Source organism: Panulirus ornatus, chromosome 6 (genome assembly GCF_036320965.1).
Source record: "Panulirus ornatus isolate Po-2019 chromosome 6, ASM3632096v1, whole genome shotgun sequence".
NCBI classification, from domain to species: domain Eukaryota; kingdom Metazoa; phylum Arthropoda; class Malacostraca; order Decapoda; family Palinuridae; genus Panulirus; species Panulirus ornatus.
Genome location: NC_092229.1, coordinates 32,076,351 through 32,098,740, shown reverse-complemented (window position 1 = coordinate 32,098,740; position 22,390 = coordinate 32,076,351). Strand labels below are relative to the sequence as shown.

Below are 22,390 nucleotides of genomic sequence, written 5' to 3'. Positions count from 1 at the left end.
TACAACATTGTTGGAACCACTATTCCTTCAAACATACCCATTTTTGCTTTCCGAGATAATGTTCTCGACTTCCACACATTCTTCAAGGCCCCCAGAATTTTCGCCCCCTCCCCCACCCTATGATCCACTTCCGCTTCCATGGTTCCATCCGCCGCCAGATCCACTCCCAGATATCTAAAACACTTCACTTCCTCCAGTTTTTCTCCATTCAAACTTACCTACCAATTGACTTGACCCTCAACCCTACTGTACCTAATAACCTTGCTCTTACTCACATTTACTCTTAACTTTCTTCTTTCACACACTTTACCAAACTCAGTCACCAGCTTCTGCTGTCTCCCGCGTTTGCGAGGTAGCACAAGGAAACAGACGAAAGAAATGGCCCAACCCACTCCCATACACATGTATATACATACACGTCCACACACGCAAATATACCTACCTATACATCTCAATCTACACATATATATACACACACAGACACATACATATATACCCATTCACACAATTCACACTGTCTGACTTTTATTCATTCCCATCGCCACCTCGCCACACATGGAATACCATCCCCCTCCCCCCTCATGTGTGCGAGGTAGTGCTAGGAAAAGACAACAAAGGCCCCATTCGTTCACACTCAGTCTCTACCTGTCATGCAATAATGCTCGAAACCACAGCTCCCTTTCCACATCCAGGCCCCACACAACTTTCAATGGCTTACCCCAGACGCTTCACATGCCCTGATTCAATCCACCGACAGCACGTTAACCCCGGTATACCACATCGATCCAATTCACTCTCTTCCTTGACCGCCTTTCACCCTCCTGCATGTTCAGGCCCCGATCAATCAAAATATTTTTCACTCCATCTTTCCACCTCCAATTTGGTCTCCCACTTCTCCTCGTTCCCTCCACCTCCGACACATATATCCTCTTGGTCAATCTTTCCTCACTCATTCTCTCCATGTGCCCAAACCACTTCAAAACACCCTCTTCTGCTCTCTCAACCACGCTCTTTTTATTTCCACACATCTCTCTTACCCTTACGTTACTCACTCGATCAAACCACCTCACACCACACATTGTCCTCAAACATCTCATTTCCAGCACATCCATCCTCCTGCGCACAACTCTATCCATAGCCCACGCCTCGCAACCATACAACATTGTTGGAACCACTATTCCCTCAAACATACCCATTTTTGCTTTCCGAGATAATGTTCTCGACTTCCACACATTCTTCAAGGCTCCAAGAATTTTCGCCCCCTCCCCCACCCTATGATCCACTTCCGCTTCCATGGTTCCATCCGCTGACAGATCCACTCCCAGATATCTAAAACACTTCACTTCCTCCAGTTTTTCTCCATTCAAACTCACCTCCCAATTGACTTGGCCCTCAACCCTACTGTACCTAATAACCTTGCTCTTATTCACATTTACTCTTAACTTTCTTCTTCCACACACTTTACCAAACTCAGTCACCAGCTTCTGCAGTTTCTCACATGAATCAGCCACCAGCGCTGTATCATCAGCGAACAACAACTGACTCACTTCCGAAGCTCTCTCATCCCCAACAGACTTCATACTTGCCCCTCTTTCCAAAACTCTTGCATTTACCTCCCTAACAACCCCATCCATAAACAAATTAAACAACCATGGAGACACACACCCCTGCCAGAAACCTACATTCACTGAGAACCAATCACTTTCCTCTCTTCCTACACGTACACATGCCTTACATCCTCAATAAAAACTTTTCACTGCTTCTAACAACTTGCCTCCCACACCATATATTCTTAATACCTTCCACAGAGCATCTCTATCAACTCTATCGTATGCCTTCTCCAGATCCATAAATGCTACATACAAATCCATTTGCTTTTCTAAGTATTTCTCACATACATTCTTCAAAGCAAACACCTGATCCACACATCCTCTACCACTTCTGAAACCACACTGCTCTTCCCCAATCTGATGCTCTGTATATGCCTTCACCCTCTCAATCAATACCCTCCCATATAATTTACCAGGAATACTCAACAAACTTATACCTCTGTAATTTGAGCACTCACTCTTATCCCCTTTGCCTTCGTACAATGGCACTATGCACGCATTCCGCCAATCCTCAGGCACCTCACCATGAGTCATACATACATTAAATAACCTTACCAACCAGTCAACAATACAGTCACCCCCTTTTTTAATAAATTCCACTGCAATACCATCCAAACCTGCTGCCTTGCCGGCTTTCATCTTCCGCAAAGCTTTCACTACCTCTTCTCTGTTTACCAAATCATTTTCCCTAACCCTCTCACTTTGCACACCACCTCGACCAAAACACCCTATATCTGCCACTCTATCATCAAACACATTCAACAAACCTTCAAAATACTCACTCCATCTCCTTCTCACATCACCACTACTTGTTATCACCTCCCCATTTGCGCCCTTCACTGAAGTTCCCATTTGCTCCCTTGTCTTACGCACTTTATTTACCTCCTTCCAGAACATCTTTTTATTCTCCCTAAAATTTAATGATACTCTCTCACCCCAACTCTCATTTGCCCCTTTTTTTCACCTCTTGCACCTTTCTCTTGACCTCCTGTCTCTTTCTTTTATACATCTCCCACTCCTCGAAAGCTCAGATTGGGGTGTCTAAATGTGTGTGGATGTAACCAAGATGAGAAAAAAGGAGACATAGGTAGTATGTTTGAGGAAAGGAACCTGGATGTTTTGGCTCTGAGTGAAACGAAGCTAAAGGGTAAAGGGGAAGAGTGGTTTGGGAATGTCTTGGGAGTAAAGTCAGGGGTTAGTGAGAGGACAAGAGCAAGGGAAGGAGTAGCACTACTCCTGAATCAGGAGTTGTGGGAGTATGTGATAGAGTGTAAGAAAGTAAACTCTAGATTGATATGGGTAAAACTGAAAGTTGATGGAGAGAGATGGGTGATTATTGGTGCATATGCACCTGGGCATGAGAAGAAAGATCATGAGAGGCAAGTGTTTTGGGAGCAGCTGAATGAGTGTGTTAGTGGTTTTGATGCACAAGACCGAGTTATAGTGATGGGTGATTTGAATGCAAAGGTGAGTAATGTGGTAGTTGAGGGAATAATTGGTATACATGGAGTGTTCAGTGTTGTAAATGGAAATGGTGAAGAGCTTGTACATTTATGTGCTGAAACAGGACTGGTGATTGGGAATACCTGGTTTAAAAAGCGAGATATACATAAGTATACGTATCTAAGTAGGAGAGATGGCCAGAGAGCGTTATTGGATTACGTGTTAATTGACAGGCATGCGAAAGAGAGACTTTTGGATGTTAATGTGCTGAGAGGTGCAACTGGAGGGATGTCTGATCATTATCTTGTGGAAGCAAAGGTGAAGATTTGTGGGGGTTTTCAGAAAAGAAGAGAGAATGTTGGGGTGAAGAGAGTGGTGAGAGTAAGTGAGCTTGGGAAGGAGACTTGTGTGAGGAAGTACCAGGAGAGACTGAGTACAGAATGGAAAAAGGTGAGAACAAAGGAGGTAAGGGGAGTGGGGGGGAATGGGATGTATTTAGGGAAGCAGTGATGGTTTGCGCAAAAGATGCTTGTGGCATGAGAAGCGTGGGAGGTGGGTTGATTAGAGAAGGTTGTGAGTGGTGGGATGAAGAAGTAAGATTATTAGTGAAAGAGAAGAGAGAGGCATTTGAACGATTTTTGCTGGGAAAAAATGGAAATGAGTGGGAGAGGTATAAATGAAAGAGACAGGAGGTCAAGAGAAAGGTGCAAGAGGTGAAAAAGAGGGCAAATGAGAGTTGGGGTGAGAGAGTATCATTAAGTTTCAGGGAGAATAAAAAGATGTTTTGGAAGGAGGTAAATAAAGTGCGTAAGACAAGGGAGCAAATGGGAACTTCAGTGAAGGGGGCTAATGGGGAGGGTATAACATGTAGTGTTGATGTGAGAAGGAGATGGAGTGAGTATTTTGAAGGTTTGTTGAATGTGTTTGATGATAGAGTGGCAGATGTGGGGTGTCTTGGTCGAGGTGGTGTGCAAAGTGAGAGGGTTAGGGAAAATGATTTGGTAAATAGAGAAGAGGTAGTAAAAGCTTTACGGAAGATGAAAGCCAGCAAAGCAGCAGGTTTGGATGGTATTGCAGGGGAATTTATTAAAAAAGGGGGTGACTGTATTGTTGACTGGTTGGTAAGGTTATTTAATGTATGTATGATTCATGGTGAGGTGCCTGAGGGTTGGCGGAATGCGTGCATAGTCCCATTGTAGAAAGGGAAAGGGGATAAGAGTGAGTGCTCAAATTACAGAGGAATAAGTTTGTTGAGTATTCCTGGTAAATTATATGGGAGGGTATTGATTGAGAGGGTGAAGGCATGTACAGAGCATCAGATTGGGGAAGAGCAGTGTGGTTTCAGAAGTGGTAGAGGATGTGTGGATCAGGTGTTTGCTTTAAAGAATGTATGTGAGAAATACTTAGAAAAACAAATGGATTTGTATGTAGCATTTATGGATCTGGAGAGGGCATATGATAGAGCTGATAGAGATGCTCTGTGGAAGGTATTAAGAATATATGGTGTGGGAGGCAAGTTGTTAGAAGCAGTGAAAAGTTTTTATTGAGGATGTAAGGCATGTGTACGTGTAGGAAGAGAGGAAAGTGATTGGTTCTCAGTGAATGTAGGTTTGCGGCAGGGGTGTGTGTCTTCATGGTTCTTTAATTTGTTTATGGATGGGGTTGTTAGGGAGGTGAATGCAAGAGTTTTGGAAAGAGGGGCAAGTATGCAGTCTGTTGTGGATGAGAGAGCTTGGGAAGTGAGTCAGTTGTTGTTCGCTGATGATATAGCGCTGGTGGCTGATTCATGTAAGAAACTGCAGAAGCTGGTGACTGAGTTTGGTAAAGTGTGTGAAAGAAGAAAGTTAAGAGTAAATGTGAATAAGAGCAAGGTTATTAGGTACAGTCGGGTTGAGGGTCAAGTCAATTGGGAGGTAAGTTTGAATGGAGAAAAGCTGGAGGAAGTGAAGTGTTTTAGATATCTGGGAGTGGATCTGGCAGCGGATGGAACAATGGAAGTGGAAGTGAATCATAGGGTGGGGGAGGGGGCGAAAATTCTGGGAGCCTTGAAGAATGTTTGGAAGTCGACAACATTATCTTGGAAAGCAAAAATGGGTATCTTTGAAAGAATAGTGGTTCCAACTATGTTGTATGGTTGCGAGGCGTGGGCTATGGATAGAGTTGTGCGCAGGAGGGTGGATGTGCTGGAAATGAGATGTTTGAGGACAATATGTGGTGTGAGGTGGTTTGATCGAGTAAGTAATGTAAGGGTGAGAGAGATATGTGGAAATAAAAAGAGTGTGGTTGAGAGAGCAGAAGAGGGTGTTTTGAAATGGTTTGGTCACATGGAGAGAATGAGTGAGGAAAGATTGACCAAGAGGATATATGTGTCAGAGGTGGAGGGAACGAGGAGAAGTGGGAGACCAAATTGGAGGTGGAAAAATGAAGTGAAAAAGATTTTGAGTGATCGGGGCCTGAACATGCAGGAGGGTGAAAGGCGTGCAAGGAATAGAGTGAATTGGAACGATGTGGTATACTGGGGTCGACGTGCTGTCAATGGATTGAACCAGGGCATGTGAAGTGTCTGGCGTAAACCATGCAAAGTGTGTGGGGCCTGGATGTGGAAAGGGACCTGTGGTTTCGGTGCATTATTACATGACAGCTAGAGACTGAGTGTGAACGAATGGTCCCTTTGGTGTTTTTCCTAGCACTACCTCGCACACATGAGGGGGGAGGGGGTTGTTTATCCATGTGTGGCGAGGTGGCAATGTGAACAAATAAAGGCAGACAGTATGAATTATGTACATGTGTATATATGTATATGTCTGTGTGTGTGTATATATATATGTGTACATTGAGATGTATAGGTATGTATATTGTGCGTGTGTGGACATGCATGTATATACATGTGTATGTGGGCGGGTTGGGCCATCCTTTCGTCTGTTTCCTTGCGCTACCTCGCTAACGCGGGAGACAGCGACAAAGCAAAATAAAAAAATAAAATATATATATATATATATATATATATATATATATATATATATATATATATATATATATATATATATGGCTGGAAATCCTCCCCTCTCGTTTTTTTTAATTTTCCAAAAGAAGGAACAGAGAAGGGGGCCAGGTGAGGATTTTTTTTTTTTTTTTTTTTTTTTTCCCAAAAGAAGGAACAGAGAATTGGGCCAGGTGAGGGTATTCCCTCAAAGGCCCAGTCCTCTGTTCTTAACGCTACCTCGCTAATGCGGGAAATGGCGAATAGTTTGAAAGAAAGATATATATATATATACATCTCAACGTATAAATATATATACACACACAGACACATACATATATACACATGTATATAACTCATACCGTCTGCCCTTATTCATTCCCATTGCCACCTCGCCACACATGAAATGACAACCCCCTCCCACTGCATGTGAGCGAGTTGGCGCTAGGAAAGACAACAAAGACCCCATTCGTTCACACTCAGTCTCTAGCTGGCATGTATAACACACTGAAACAACAGCTCCCTTTCCACATCCAAGCCCCACAAAACTTTCCATGGTTTACCCCAGACGCTTCACGTGCCTTAGTTCAATCCACTGACAGCATGTCAAACCCGGTATACCACATCGTTCCAATTCACTCTATTCCTTGCACGTCTTTCACCATCCTGCATGTTCAGATATCCGATCACTCAAAATCTTTTTCACTTCATCTTTCCACCTCCTATTGGTCTCCCACTTCTCCTCATTCCCTCCACCTCCGACACATATATCCTCTTTTGTCAATCTTTCCTCACTCATTCTCTCCATGTGACCAAACCATTTCAAAACACCCTCTTCTGCTCTCTCAACCACACTCTTTTTATCACCACACATCTCTCTTACCCTTTCATTACTTACTCAATCAAACCACCTCACGCCACATATTGTCCTCAAACATCTCATTTCCAGCACATCCACCCTCCTACGCACAACTCTATCCATAACCCTAGCCTCGCAACCAAATAACATTGTTGGAACCACTATTCCTTCAAACATACCCATTTTTGCTTTCCGAGATAATGCTCTCGACTTCCACACATTTTTCAACGCTCTTAGAACTTTCACCCTCTCCCCCACCCAATGATTCACTTCCGCTTCCATGGTTCCATCCGCTGCCATTCCACTCCCAGATATCTAAAACACGTCACTTCCCCCAGTTTTTCTCCATTCAAACTTACCTCCCAATTAACTTGACCCTCAACCCTACTGTACCTAATAACCTTGCTCTTATTCACATTTACTCTCAGCTGTCTTCTTTCACACACTTTACCAAACTCAGTCACCAGCATCTGCAGTTTCTAACCCAAATCAGCCACCGGTGCTGTATCATCAGCGAACAACTGACTCACTTCCCAAACTGTCTCATCCACAACAGACTGCATACTTGCCCCTCTTTCCAAAACTCTTGCATTCACCTCCCTAACAACCCAATCCATAAACAAATTAAACAACCATGGAAACATGACGAACCCCTGCCGCAAACCAACATTCACTGAGAACCAATCACTTTCATCTCTTCCTACTCATACACATGTCTTACATCCTTGATAAAAACTTTTCACTGCTTCCAACAACTTGCCTCTTACACCATATATTCTTAATACCTTCCACAGAGCGTCTCTATGAACTCTATCATATGCCTTCTCCAGATCCATAAATGCTGCATACAAATCCATTTGCTTCTCTAGGTATTTTTCACATACATTCTTCAAAGCAAACATCTGATCCACACATCCTCTACCACTTCTGAAACAACACTGCTCTTCCCCAATCTGATGCTCTGTACATGCCCTCACCCTCTCAATCAATACCCTCCCATATAATTTCCCAGGAATACTCAACAAACGTATTCCTCTGTAATTTGAGCACTCACTTTAATCCCCTTTGCTTTTGTACAATGGCACTATGCAAGCATTCTGCCGATCCTCAGGCACCTCACCATGAGTTATACATACATTAAATAACCTTACCAACCAGTCAACAATACAGTCACCCCCTTTTTTAATAAATTCCACTGCAGTACCAGCCAAACCCACTGCCTTTCCGGCTTTCATCTTCCGCAAAGCTTTTATTACCTCTTCTGTGTTTACCAAATCATTCTCCTAACCCTCTCACTTTGCACACCACCTCGACCAAAACACCCTATATCTGCCACTCTATCATCAAACACATTTGACAAACCTTCAAAATACTCACTCCAACTCCTTCTCACATCACCACTATTTGTTATCACCTCCCCACTTGACCCTTTCACTGATGTTCCCATTTGTTCCCTATTCTTACGCACTTCATTTACCTTCTTCCAAAACATCTTTTTATTCTCCCTAAAATCTAATGATACTCTCTCATCCCAACTCTCATTTGCCCTCTTTTTCACCTGATGCACCTTTCTCTTGTCCTCCTGCCTCTTTCTTTTATACATCTCCCAGTCATTTGCATTATTTTCCTACAAAAATCATCCAAATGCCTCTCTCTTCTCTTTCACTAATAATCTTACTTCTTCATCCCACCACTCACTACCCTTTCTAATCTGCCCACCTCCCACGCTTCTCATCCCACAAGCATCTTTTGCGCAAGCCATCACTGCTTTCCTAAATACATCCCATTCCTCCCCCACTCCCATTAAGTCCTTTGTTCTCACCTTTTTCCATTCTGTACTCAAGTCTCTCCTGGTACTTCCCCACACAAGTCTCCTTCCCAAGCTCACTTACTCTCACCTCTCTCTTCACCCCAACATTCTCTCTTCTTTTCTGAAAATCTCTACATTTCTTCATCTTCGCCTCCACAAGATAATGATCAAACATCCCTCCAGTTGCACCTCTGAGCACATTAACATCCAAAATATATATATTTTCTAAAAGGTGAAACAGAAGGAGTCATGCGGGGAGTGCTTATCCTCCTCGATGGCCCAGATTGGAGTGTGTGGATGTAACCAAGATGAGAAAAAAGGAGAGATGGGAATCTGGATGTTTTGGCTCTGAGGGAAACGAAGCTCAAGGGTAAAGGGGAAGAGTGGTTTGGGAATGTTTTGGGATTAAAGTCAGGGGTTGGTGAGAGGACAAGAACAAAGGAAGGAGTAGCACTACTCCTGAAATAGGAGTTGTTGAAGTATGTGATAGAGTGTAAGAAAGTAAACTAAATTGATATGGGTAAAACTGAAAGTGGATGGAGAGAGATGGGTGATTATTGGCGCCTATGCACCCACGCATGAGAAGAAAGATCATGAGGAGCATGTGTTTTGGGAACAGCTGAGTGGTGTGTTAGTAGTTTTGATGCATAAGATCGGGTTATAGTGATGGATAATTTGAATACAAAGATGAGTAATGTGGCAGTTGAGGGAATAATTGGTGTACATGGGGTGTTTAGTGTTGCAAATGGAAATGGTGAAGAGCTTGTACATTTGTGTGCTGAAAAATGACTGGTGATTGGGAATCTCTGGTTTAAAAAGAGAGATATACATAAGTATACGTATGTAAGTAAGAGAGATGGCTGGAAAGCGTTTTTGGATTACATGTTAATTGATAGACGCGTGAAAGAGAGACTTTTGGATCAATGTGCTGAGAGGTGCAACTAGTGGGATGTGTGATAATTATCTTGTGGGGGCAAAGGTGAGGATTTGTAGTTTTCAGAAAAGAAGAGAGTGGTGAGAAAAAGTGAGCTGGGAAAAGAGACTTGTATGAGAAAGTACCAGGATGGTGGCATGAGAAACATGGGATGTGGGCAGATTAGAAAGGGTAGTGAGTGGTGGGATGAAGTAAGATTATTAGTGAAAGAGAAGAGAGAGGCATTTGCATGTTATTTGTAGGGAAATAGTGCAAATGACTGGAAGATGTATAAATCAAAGAGGCAGGAGGTCAAGAAAAAGGTGCAAGAGGTGAAAAAGAGGGGAAATGAGAGTTAAGGTGAGAGAGTATCATTAAATTCTAGGGAGAATAAAAGGATGTTTCGGAAGGAGGTATATAAAGTGTGTAGGACAAGAGAGCAAATGGGAACATCGGTGAAGGGGATAAATGGGGAGGTAAAAACAAGTAGCAGTGAAGTGAGAGGGAGATGGGGTGAGTATTTTGAATGTTTGCAGACTGTGTTAGATCACAGAGTTGCAAATATAGGGTGTTTTGGTCAAGGTAGTGTGCGAAGTGAGAGGGTCAGTGGGAATGATTTGGTAAACAGAGAAGAAGTAGTGAAAGCTTTGCGGAAGATGAAAGCCAGGAAGGCAGCGGATTTTGATGGTACTGTTGTGGAATTTATCAAAAAAGGGAGTGACTGTGTTGTTGAATGGTTGGTGAGGACATTCAATATGGTTCCTGGTGAAGTGCCTGAGGATTGGCAGAATGCATGTATAATGCCACTGTACAAAGGTATAGGGGATAAAGGTGAGTGTTCGAACTACAAAGGTATAAGTTTGTTAAGCATTCCTGGGAAAATAAATGGGAGGGTACTGATCAAGAGGGTCAAGGCAGGTACAGAGCACGAGATTGGGGAGGAGCAGTGTGGTTTCAGAAGTGGTAGAGGATGTGTGGATCAGGTGTTTGCTTTAAAGAATGTGTGGATCTGGAGAAGGCATATGACAGAGTTGACAGAGATGCTCTATGGAAGGTATTATGAGTATATGGTGTGGGAGGTAAGTTGCCAGAAGCAGTGAAAAGTTTTTATCGAGGATGTAAGGCATGTGTATGAGTAGGAAGAGATGAAAGTGAGTGGTTCCCAATACTGGTTGGTTTGCGGCAGGAATGTGTGATGTCTCCATGGTCGCTTAATTTGTTTATGGATGGGGTTGTTAGGGAGGTGAATGCAAGAGTTTTGGAGAGAGGGGCAAGTATGCAGTCTGTTGTGGATGAGTGGGCTTGGGAAGTGAGTCAGCTGTTGTTCGCTGATAATACAGTGCTGGTGGCTGATTTGGGTGAGAAACTGCAGAAATTGGCAACTGAGTTTGGTAAAGTATGTGAAAGAAGAAAGCTGAGAGTAAATGTGTATAAGTGCAAGGTTATTAGGTAAGTTTGAATGGAAAAAAACTGGAGGAAATGAAATGTTTCAAATATCTGGGAGTGGACGGCACCCTGGAAGCGGAAGTGAGTCACAGGGTGGGGGAGGGGCCAAAGGTTCTGGGAGCGATGAAGAATGTTTGGAAGGCAAAAACTTTATCTTGGAGCAAAAATTGGTATGTTTGAAGGAATAGTGGTTCCAACAATGTTATATGGTTGTGAGGCATGGGCGAAAGATAGGGTTGTGTGGAGGAGGGTGAGTGTGTTGGAAATGAGGTGTACAAGGACAATATGTGGTGTGACGTGGTTTGATCGAGTAAGTAATGAAAGGATAAGGGAGATGTATGGTAAAAGAATGTGGTTGAGAGAGCAGAAGAGGGTATATTGAAATGGTTTGGTCACATGGAGAGAATGAGTGAGGAAAGATTGACCAAGAGGATATATGTATCAGAGGTGGAGGGAATGAGGAAAAGTGGGAGACCAAATTGGAGGTGGAAGGACGGAGTGAAAAAGATTTTGAGCAAACAGGGTTTGAACATACAGGAAGGTAAAAGGCGTGCAAGGAATAGAGGGAATTGGAAAGATGTGGTATACCGGGGTCAATGTGCTGTCAATGGATTGAACCAGGGCATGTGAAGCGTCTGGGGTAAACCATGGAAAGTTCTGTGGGGCCTGGATGTGGAAAGGGAGCTGTGATTTCGGTGCATTACTACATGACAGCTAGAGACTGAGTGTGGACGAATGGGGCCTTTGTTGTCTTTTCCTAGCGCTACCTCGCACACATGAAGGGGGAGGGGGTTGTTATTCCATGTGTGGCGAGGTGGCGATGGGAATTAATAAAGGCAGAAAGTATGAATTATGTGCATGTGTATATATGTATATGTCTGTGTGTGTATATATATGTGTACATTGAGATGTATAGGTATGTATATTTGCGTGAGTGGACATGTATGTATATACATGTGTATGTGGGAGGGTTGGGCCATTCTTTCATCTGCTTCCTTGCGCTACCTCGCTAATGCAGGAGACAGCAACAAAGCAAAATATATATATATATATATATATATATATATATATATATATATATATATATATATACATATATATATATATATATATATATATATATATATATATATATATTTTTTTTTTTTTTTTATACTTTGTCGCTGTCTCCCGCGTTTGCGAGGTAGCGCAAGGAAACAGACGAAAGAAATGGCCCAACCCCCCCCATACACATGTATATACATACGTCCACACACGCAAATATACATACCTACACAGCTTTCCATGGTTTACCCCAGACGCTTCACATGCCTTGATTCAATCCACTGACAGCACGTCAACCCCGGTATACCACATCGATCCAATTCACTCTATTCCTTGCCCTCCTTTCACCCTCCTGCATGTTCAGGCAACGATCACACAAAATCTTTTTCACTCCATCTTTCCACCTCCAATTTGGTCTCCCTCTTCTCCTCGTTCCCTCCACCTCCGACACATATATCCTCTTGGTCAATCTTTCCTCACTCATTCTCTCCATGTGCCCAAACCACTTCAAAACACCCTCTTCTGCTCTCTCAACCACGCTCTTTTTATTTCCACACATCTCTCTTACCCTTACGTTACTCACTCAATCAAACCACCTCACACCACACATTGTCCTCAAACATCTCATTTCCAGCACATCCATCCTCCTGCGCACAACTCTATCCATAGCCCACGCCTCGCAACCATACAACATTGTTGGAACCACTATTCCTTCAAACATACCCATTTTTGCTTTCCGAGATAATGTTCTCGACTTCCACACATTCTTCAAGGCCCCCAGAATTTTCGCCCCCTCCCCCACCCTATGATCCACTTCCGCTTCCATGGTTCCATCCGCTGCCAGATCCACTCCCAGATATCTAAAACACTTCACTTCCTCCAGTTTTTCTCCATTCAAACTCACCTCCCAATTGACTTGACCCTCAACCCTACTGTACCTAATAACCTTGCTCTTATTCACATTTACTCTTAACTTTCTTCTTCCACACACTTTACCAAACTCAGTCACCAGCTTCTGCAGTTTCTCACATGAATCAGCCACCAGCGCTGTATCATCAGCGAACAACAACTGACTCACTTCCCAAGCTCTCTCATCCCCAACAGACTTCATACTTGCCCCTCTTTCCAAAACTCTTGCATTTACCTCCCTAACAACCCCATCCATAAACAAATTAAACAACCATGGAGACATCACACACCCCTGCCGCAAACCTAAATATATATATATATATATATATATATATATATATATATATATATATATATATATATATATATATATATATATTTTTTTTTTTTGCTTTGTCGCTGTCTCCCGCGTTTGCAAGGTAGCGCAAACGAAAGAAATGGCCCAACCCACCCCCATACACATGCCTTGATTCAATCCACTGACAGCACGTCAACCCCGGTATACCACATCGCTCCAATTCACTCTATTCTTTGACCTCCTTTCACCCTCCTGCATGTTCAGGCCCCGATCACTCAAAATCTTTTTCACTCCATCTTTCCACCTCCAATTTGGTCTCCCTCTTCTCCTCCTTCCCTCCACCTCCGACACATATATCCTCTTGGTCAATCTTTCCTCACTCATTCTCTCCATGTGCCCAAACCATTTCAAAACACCCTCTTCTGCTCTCTCAACCACGCTCTTTTTATTTCCAAACATCTCTCTTACCCTTACGTTACTTACTCGATCAAACCACCTCACACCACACATTGTCCTCAAACATCTCATTTCCAGCACATCCATCCTCCTGCGCACAACTCTATCCATAGTCCACGCCTCGCAACCATACAACATTGTTGGAACCACTATTCCTTCAAACATACCCATTTTTGCTTTCCGAGATAATGTTCTCGACTTCCACACATTCTTCAAGGCTCCCAGAATTTTCGCCCGCTCCCCCACCCTATGATCCACTTCCGCTTCCATGGTTCCATCCGCTGCCAGATCCACTCCCAGATATCTAAAACACTTCACTTCCTCCATATATATATATATATATATATATATATATATATATATTTTTTTTTTTTCTTTTGCTTTGTCGCTATCTCCCACGTTTGCGAGGTAGCGCAAGGAAACAGACGAAAGAAATGGCCCAACCCACCCCCATACACATGCCTTGATTCAATCCACTGACAGCACGTCAACCCCGGTATACCTCATCGCTCCAATTCACTCTATTCTTTGCCCTTCTTTCACCCTCCTGCATGTTCAGGCCCCGATCACACAAAATCTTTTTCACTCCATCTTTCCACCTCCAATTTGGTCTCCCTCTTCTCCTCATTCCCTCCACCTACGACACATATATCCTCTTGGTCAATCTTTCCTCAAAACACCCTCTTCTGCTCTCTCAACCAAGCTCTTTTTATTTCCACACATCTCTCTTACCTTTACGTTACTTACTCGATCATATATATATATATATATATATATATATATATATATATATACATATATATCTTTTCTTTTTCTTTTAAACTATTTGCCATTTCCCGCGTTAGCGAGGTAGCATTAGGAACAGAGGACTAGGCCTTTTTTGGAATATCCTCACCTGGCCCCCTCTGTTCCTTCTTTTGGAAAATTAAAAAAAAACAAGAGGGGAGGATTTCCAGCCCCCTGCTCCCTCCCCTTTTAGTCACCTTCTACGACACACAAGGAATACATGGGAAGTATTCTTAATCCCCTATCCCCAGGGATAATATATATATATATATACATATATATATATATATATATATATATATATATAGAGAGAGAGAGAGAGAGAGAGAGAGAGAGAGAGAGAGAGAAGAGGGTGTTTTGAAATGGTTTGGTCGCATGGAGAGAATCAGTGGGGAAAGATTGACCAAGAGGATATATGTGTCAGAGGTGGAAGGAACGAGGAGAAGTGGGAGACCTAATTGGAGGTGGAAAGATGGAGTGAAAAAGATTTTGTGTGATCGGGGCCTGAACATGCAGGAGGGTGAAAGGAGGGCAAGGAATAGAGTGAATTGGAGCGATGTGGTATACAGGGGTTGACGTGCTGTCAGTGGATTGAATCAAGGCATGTGAAGCGTCTGGGGTAAACCATGGAAAGCTGTGTAGGTATGTATATTTGCGTGTGTGGACGTGTGTATGTACGTGTGTATGGGGGTTGGGCCATTTCTTTCGTCTGTTTCCTCGCGCTACCTCGCAAACGCGGGAGACAGCGACAAAGTATAAAAAAAAAAAAAAAAAAAAATATATATATGTGGAAGAAGAAAGTTGAGAGTAAATGTGAATAAGAGCAAGGTTATTAGGTACAGTAGGGTTGAGGGTCAAGTCAATTGGGAGGTGAGTTTGAATGGAGAAAAACTGGAGGAAGTGAAGTGTTTTAGATATCTGGGAGTGGATCTGGCAGCGGATGGAACCATGGAAGCGGAAGTGGATCATAGGGTGGGGGAGGGGGCGAAAATCCTGGGGGCCTTGAAGAATGTGTGGAAGTCGAGAACATTATCTCGGAAAGCAAAAATGGGTATGTTTGAAGGAATAGTGGTTCCAACAATGTTGTATGGTTGCGAGGCGTGGGCTATGGATAGAGTTGTGCGCAGGAGGGTGGATGTGCTGGAAATGAGATGTTTAAGGACAATGTGTGGTGTGAGGTGGTTTGATCGAGTGAGTAATGTAAGGGTAAGAGAGATGTGTGGAAATAAAAAGAGCGTGGTTGAGAGAGCAGAAGAGGGTGTTTTGAAGTGGTTTGGGCACATGGAGAGGATGAGTGAGGAAAGATTGACCAAGAGGATATATGTGTCGGAGGTGGAGGGAACAAGGAGAAGAGGGAGACCAAATTGGAGGTGGAAAGATGGAGTGAAAAAGATTTTGTGTGATCGGGGCCTGAACATGCAGGAGGGTGAAAGGAGGGCAAGGAATAAAGTGAATTGGAGCGATGTGGTATACCGGGGTTGACGTGCTGTCAGTGGATTGAAGCAAGGCATGTGAAGCGTCTGGGGTAAACCATGGAAAGCTGTGTAGGTATGTATATTTGCGTGTGTGGACGTATGTATATGCATGTGTATGGGGGGGGGGGGTTTGGGCCATTTCTTTCGTCTGTTTCCTTGTGCTACTTCGCAAACGCGGGAGACAGCGACAAAGTATAATAATAATATAAATAATATATATATATATATATATATATATATATATATATATATATATATATATATATATATATATATCTTCTTTCTTTCTTTCATACTATTTGCCATTTCCCGCATTAGCAAGGCAGTGTTAAGAACAGAGGACTGGACCTTTGAGGGAATATCCTCACCTGGCCCCCTTCTCTGTTCCTTCTTTTGGAAAATGAAAAAAAAACTGAGAGGGGAGGATTTCCAGCCCCGCTCCCTTCCGCTTTGTCCATCCCTGCCAGACCACGCAGATACTAAAACACTTCATTCTCGTTTTCTCCATCAAGTTTTCTCTTCAGATGATTGACCCTACCCTACTGTACTATTTACCTGCTTTATTCACTTTACCTCTTATATTAATTAAATTACAACCAGGGTACCCTTCTCGTTTTCCATATTCCACCGCGGACTGTCATAGGAATACATGATCATCCAAGCTCTCACCAAAACTTTGATACTTGCCTTTTCAATCTTCATTACTCCTAACAAATCTAAAAATTAAAAATGAAATAAATGAACAAAATATATATATATATATATATATATATATATAATATATATATATATATATTTATTTTTTTTTTTTTTTTTTGCTTTGTCGCTGTCTCCCGCGTTTGCAAGTAGCGCAAGGACGCGAAAGAATATACCATAACATATATTCAATATGACAATAACCTATACAATCCTAATTCACTTATATATTGCCTTTACCTTGCTGTTCAGGGTCATAATCTGTTTCTCCATTTTCACTCAATTTGTTTCTTTTTTCCTCAGTGAATCATAAGTTTTGGTAAGTCATGTTCACATTCTGTCTGTGGAACATTAAAGACCTCTCTGCCGTCACGTCTTTTTTTGAAACACCTCTGTACCTGATTCATTGAAGAACACTCAACCACCATGTCTAAACTAGTTTGTAATATCCTGTGACGCAGAATTACATAGTCAATGTGAATAAACAGGTTAACATATTCCTACAAATACAGTTGGTCTTCATGGAGTGAAGTTTGATGAAAACAGATTTTGAAGTGTTCTAGAATTGGTTGGCCTCCACCGGATGAATCCATCCGCATCTGGTTCCATCAGTGGCGGCAAGGATGCAAAACACTTCATCAGCTTGAAAATAGTATGAATATAACATATTCAAATAAAAATGTATTATTAGGAATATGTTCCAACTAATTGTTTTTTGTTTTCTTGACTTGTCGGCTATGCTAGTTTGCGAGGGGGAGGATCTGGAAAAGAGAAGTGAAGGCCAAACGATTACACATGCTTGATCGATACGACACGTCAACGCCGGTAAACAGATGTGTCCAATTCATTATTCTTGCCTCTTATCCTGCATGTCAGAGAGGTCACTAAATGTTTTCAGGGCCATCTTTCGACACAATTGAGGGATTGCACCAATTCTCTGTGTCCCGACGTAGGGAACATAATCTGGGAACCAAACATTTGTGCTCTAGTAAAAGCATTTTTTTCACCATCGTACGCGTCTCTCGATAAATACAGTAGTAGGTATAAATATATATATATATATATATATATTTTTTTTTTCTTTTTTTTCATATTCGCCATTTCCCGCCTCAGCGAGGTAGCGTTAAGAACAGAGGACTGGGCCTCCGAGGGAATATCCTCACCCGGCCCCCTTCTCTGTAACTTCCTTTGTGGAAAAAAAAAAAAATGAGAGGGGGAAGATTTCCAGCCCCCCGCTCCCTTCCCTTTTAGTTGCCTTCTACGACACGCAGGGAATACGTGGGAAGTATTCTTTCTCCCCTATCCCCAGGGATATATATATATATATATATATATATATATATATATATATATATTTTTCATACTATTCGCTATTTCCCGCATTAGCGAGGTAACGTTAAGAACAGAGGGCTGAGCCTTTGAGGGAATATCCTCACTTGGCCCCCTTCTCTGTTCCTCTTTTGGAAAATTTAAAAAATGAGAGGGGAGGATTTCCCCTTTATTGGTTTGTTGCTGTCTCCCGCGTTAGCAAGGTAGCGCAAGGAAACAGACGAAAGAATGGCCCAACCCACCCACATACACATGTATATACATGCACATCCACACACGCACATATACATACCTATACATCTCAACGTATACATATATATATACACACACAGGGGAAGCAGACGAAGGAGGTGGCCCGGCCCACCCCCATGCTCATGTATGTGCATACACGTCCACACGCGCAAATATACATACCTGTGCATCTCAATGTATCATATATATGCATGCGCAGACACGCGCATGTGTGCACATGTACACAATTCATTTTTTTTTTTTTGCTTTGTCGCTGTCTCCCGCGTTTGCGAGGTAGCGCAAGGAAACAGACGAAAGAAATGGCTCAACCCACCCCCAGACACATGTGTATACATACACGTCCCCACACGCAAATATACATACCTACACAGCTTTCCATGGTTTACCCCAGACGTTTCATATGCCCTGATTCAATCCACTGACAGCACGTCAACCCCGGTATACCACATCGATCCAATTCACTCTATTCCTTGCCCTCCTTTCACCCTCCTGCATGTTCAGGCAACGATCACACAAAATCTTTTTCACTTCATCTTTCCACCTCCAATTTGGTCTCCCACTTCTCCTCATTCCCTCCACCTCTGACACATATATCCTCTTGGTCAATCTTTCCTCACTCATTCTCTCCATGTGCCCAAACCATTTCAAAACACCCTCTTCTGCTCTCTCAACCATGCTCTTTTTATTTCCACACATCTCTCTTACCCTTACATTACTTACTCGATCAAATCACCTCACACCACACATTGTCCTCAAACATCTCATTTCCAGCACATCCACCCTCCTGCGCACAACTCTATCCATAGCCCACGCCTCGCAACCATACAACATTGTTGGAACCACTATTCCTTCAAACATAGCCATTTTTGCTTTCCAAAATAATGTTCTCGACTTCCACACATTCTTCAAGGCTCCCAGGATTTTCGCCCCCTCCCCCATCCTATGATCCACTTCCGCTTCCATGTTCCATCCGCTGCCAGATCCACTCCCAGATATCTAAAACACTTTACTTCCTCCACTTTTTCTCAATTCAAACTTACCTCCCAATTGACTTGACCCTCAACCCTACTGTACCTAATAACCTTGCTCTTATTCACATTTACTCTTAACTTTCTTCTTTCACACACTTTACCAAACTCAGTCACCAGCTTCTGCAGTTTCTCACATGAATCAGCCACCAGCGCTGTATCATCAGCGAACAACAACTGACTCACTTCCCAAGCTCTCTCATCCACAACAGACTTCATACTTGCCCCTCTTTCCAAAACTCTTGCATTCACCTCCCTAACAACCCCATCCATAAACAAATTCATATATTTTCTTTCTTTTCTTTCAAACTATTCGCCATTTCCCGCATTAGCGAGGTAGCGTTAAGAACAGAGGACTGGGCCTTTGAGGGAATACCCTCACCTGGCCCAATTCTCTGTTCCTTCTTTTGGAAAATTAAAAAAAAAAACGAGAGGGGAGGATTTCCAGCCCCCCGCTCCCTACCCTTTTAGTCGCCTTCTACGACACGCAGGGAATACGTGGAAGTACTCTTAATCCCCTATCCCCAGGGTGTATGTGTATGTGTATGTGGGTGGGTTGGGCCATTCTTTCGCCAGTTTCCTCGCACTACCTCGCTAATGCGGGAGACAGCGACAAAGTATAATAAATAAATAAATATATACATAGTTCATATTGTCTGCTCTTATTCATTCCCATTGCCACCCTGCCACACACAAAATAACAACCTCCTCCCCCCTCATGTGTGCGACATAGCGCTAGGAAAAGACAACAAAGGCCACATTCGTTCGCACTCCGTCTCTAGCTGTCATGTAATAATGCACCGAAACCACAGCTCCCTTCCTACATCCAGGTCCCACAGAACTTTCCATGGTTTACCCCAGACGCTGCACATACATATACATATCAACATAGACATAAATATATATACACATACACAGTCAAACAAGAACATGTACATGTTCTTGTACTTGCTTGCCTTCTTCCATTTCTGCTGTTATCCCGCCACACAGGAAAAAGCATCGCCAACCCCCGCGCTTCAGAGAGGTAGTGCCAGGAAAATACATAGAGAGGGGCACATTCGTTCACACTCAGTCTCTAGTTGTCATGTGTAACGCACAGAAACTACAGCGCCCTATCCACATCCAGGCCCCACAGACCTTTCCATGGTTTTTCCCCAGATGCTTCACATGCCCTGGTTCATTCCAATGAAAGCATGTCAACCCCAGTATATGACATCATTCCAAGTCACTCTATTCGTTGCATGCCTCTCACCTTCCTGTATGATCAGGCCCCAATCACAGTTGGTTTAAACAGCTATGACTTTAAGGTTCATTATAATTTCTTTTTCCACATGTGAAAATATGCTAAACAGTCTCATCCAATGAAAACACCTTTCTCCCTAGATTATACTGAAAGAGTTAAGATGTGCTTTGTTCACTTTATTACAAGAGACATATGCTGAGGACATGCAAATTTAACAAGAGTTTAAACTCACAAGATTTATCCTAAGGAAACTGAAATGGATTTAAGAACATGAGGTACAGAAGTGAGTGAAATCACAAAAGAAATATTGAAGAAAAATGCAAACCATCAAAGAAAGAAATACAGTTTTGAGGATATTCTTGCTTCTGTCTGTTATAACTGCTACATTTGAGCTGGTTCAACAGACAAACAAAATAAAAAATCTTTATTAATTAATTTCTTGTCTTACCTGGTGTGTTTCCACTTTTCCCTACTACTATGCAGTAACTTCCTCCCATATGAGAATAATAATCTTAGTATGGAATCTAAAATTCACAAAAAACTTCTTACTTGTGGTCTGCATAAAATGTCGAATGGTGCGAATAAAGTGATCACTTCCAATGTCTTGTGGTCGCACTCCAACTGAACTGGCAAATTTTCCTGCTGGTATGTATGACTCAGGATGAATCATTGTGCGATCAAATGGGTTCACTGACTCTTTCTCTGCTCTTTTTTTACCTTGAGGAGTTCTGAAAAAAAAAAGTTTGAATAGAATGCACTTATGTAATTTGAGTAATTTTCTGTACAAACTACCACAAGCCTTGTAAACATTTTCCTTCTCACGACACTATCCACAGCCTTTTCTCAGAAATATACATGAAGAAAAGTACAATACAGGTTGATTACTTCTCAACCAAAATGTTTGGAACCAAGAGACTCCCAGTGAGTAGATAATTACATAAAATGGGTGCTTCATGAAAATCTGAGCCAAGAAAGCAAACGATAACTCAGATATTTGCATTTGCTTTGTTATATTAGTATTTTCTGCAAATACCAATAATCTTTAATTCATGCATTGGGTAGGATCCTACTGAAGAGAATTCATGTAGAAACATGAGAAAAATACAATCTTCTGTATCAATTACTGAGAATAAATACAATCTTCAGTATCAATCACTGAGTATGAGCTGAATGCAACAAATGTATATATATCAAAAAAACACTTTTATTCCTCTTACCCAACTTAAACATTATTTTTCTGCTTATATGAATTATTATAAGTTCGTGTGTAAGTATAGGCTTCCTGATAAAATATGTAAAGAAAATATATGCACAGCATTATGATATATCATACCATTTACAAAGGGTAATTTGAGTTCTGCCCTGAGCATTAGTTTCATCTTGCTTGTTTCACCATTTTCTTATCTCTTCCTCCTACCATGCTATATCACCATTTTTACCATTATTTCTATGCTTATGTAAATACTTATTATTCATTGCCTTAAGTAAGAACTTACTGAAGAAAACTATGTACAAAATTACATGAAAATTACAATTTACAGTATCATGGTAAGTCATATATATATATATATATATATATATATATATATATATATATATATATATATATATATATATATATATTTATATATATATATTTATATATATTTATATATTTATATATTTATATATATATATTTATATATATATATATATATATTTATATATATTTATATATATATATATATATATATTTTTTTTGCTTTGTCGCTGTCTCCCGCGTTTGCGAGGTAGCGCAAGGAAACAGATGAAAGAAATGGCCCAACCCACCCCC

The 22,390-nt window shown here is 41.8% G+C and overlaps 1 protein-coding gene across 1 annotated transcript in view; it reads right to left on the bottom strand.

Moving 5' to 3' along the window:
• The window catches only part of LOC139748897 (S1 RNA-binding domain-containing protein 1-like), a 714,827-nt gene that overhangs the window by 99,269 nt on the left and 593,168 nt on the right, over window positions 1–22,390 (bottom strand). Inside the window, exon 11 of the mRNA XM_071662261.1 lies at window positions 21,127–21,305. Coding sequence (XP_071518362.1) covers window positions 21,127–21,305 — 179 coding nt within the window. The remainder of the gene's footprint in view (window positions 1–21,126; window positions 21,306–22,390) is intronic.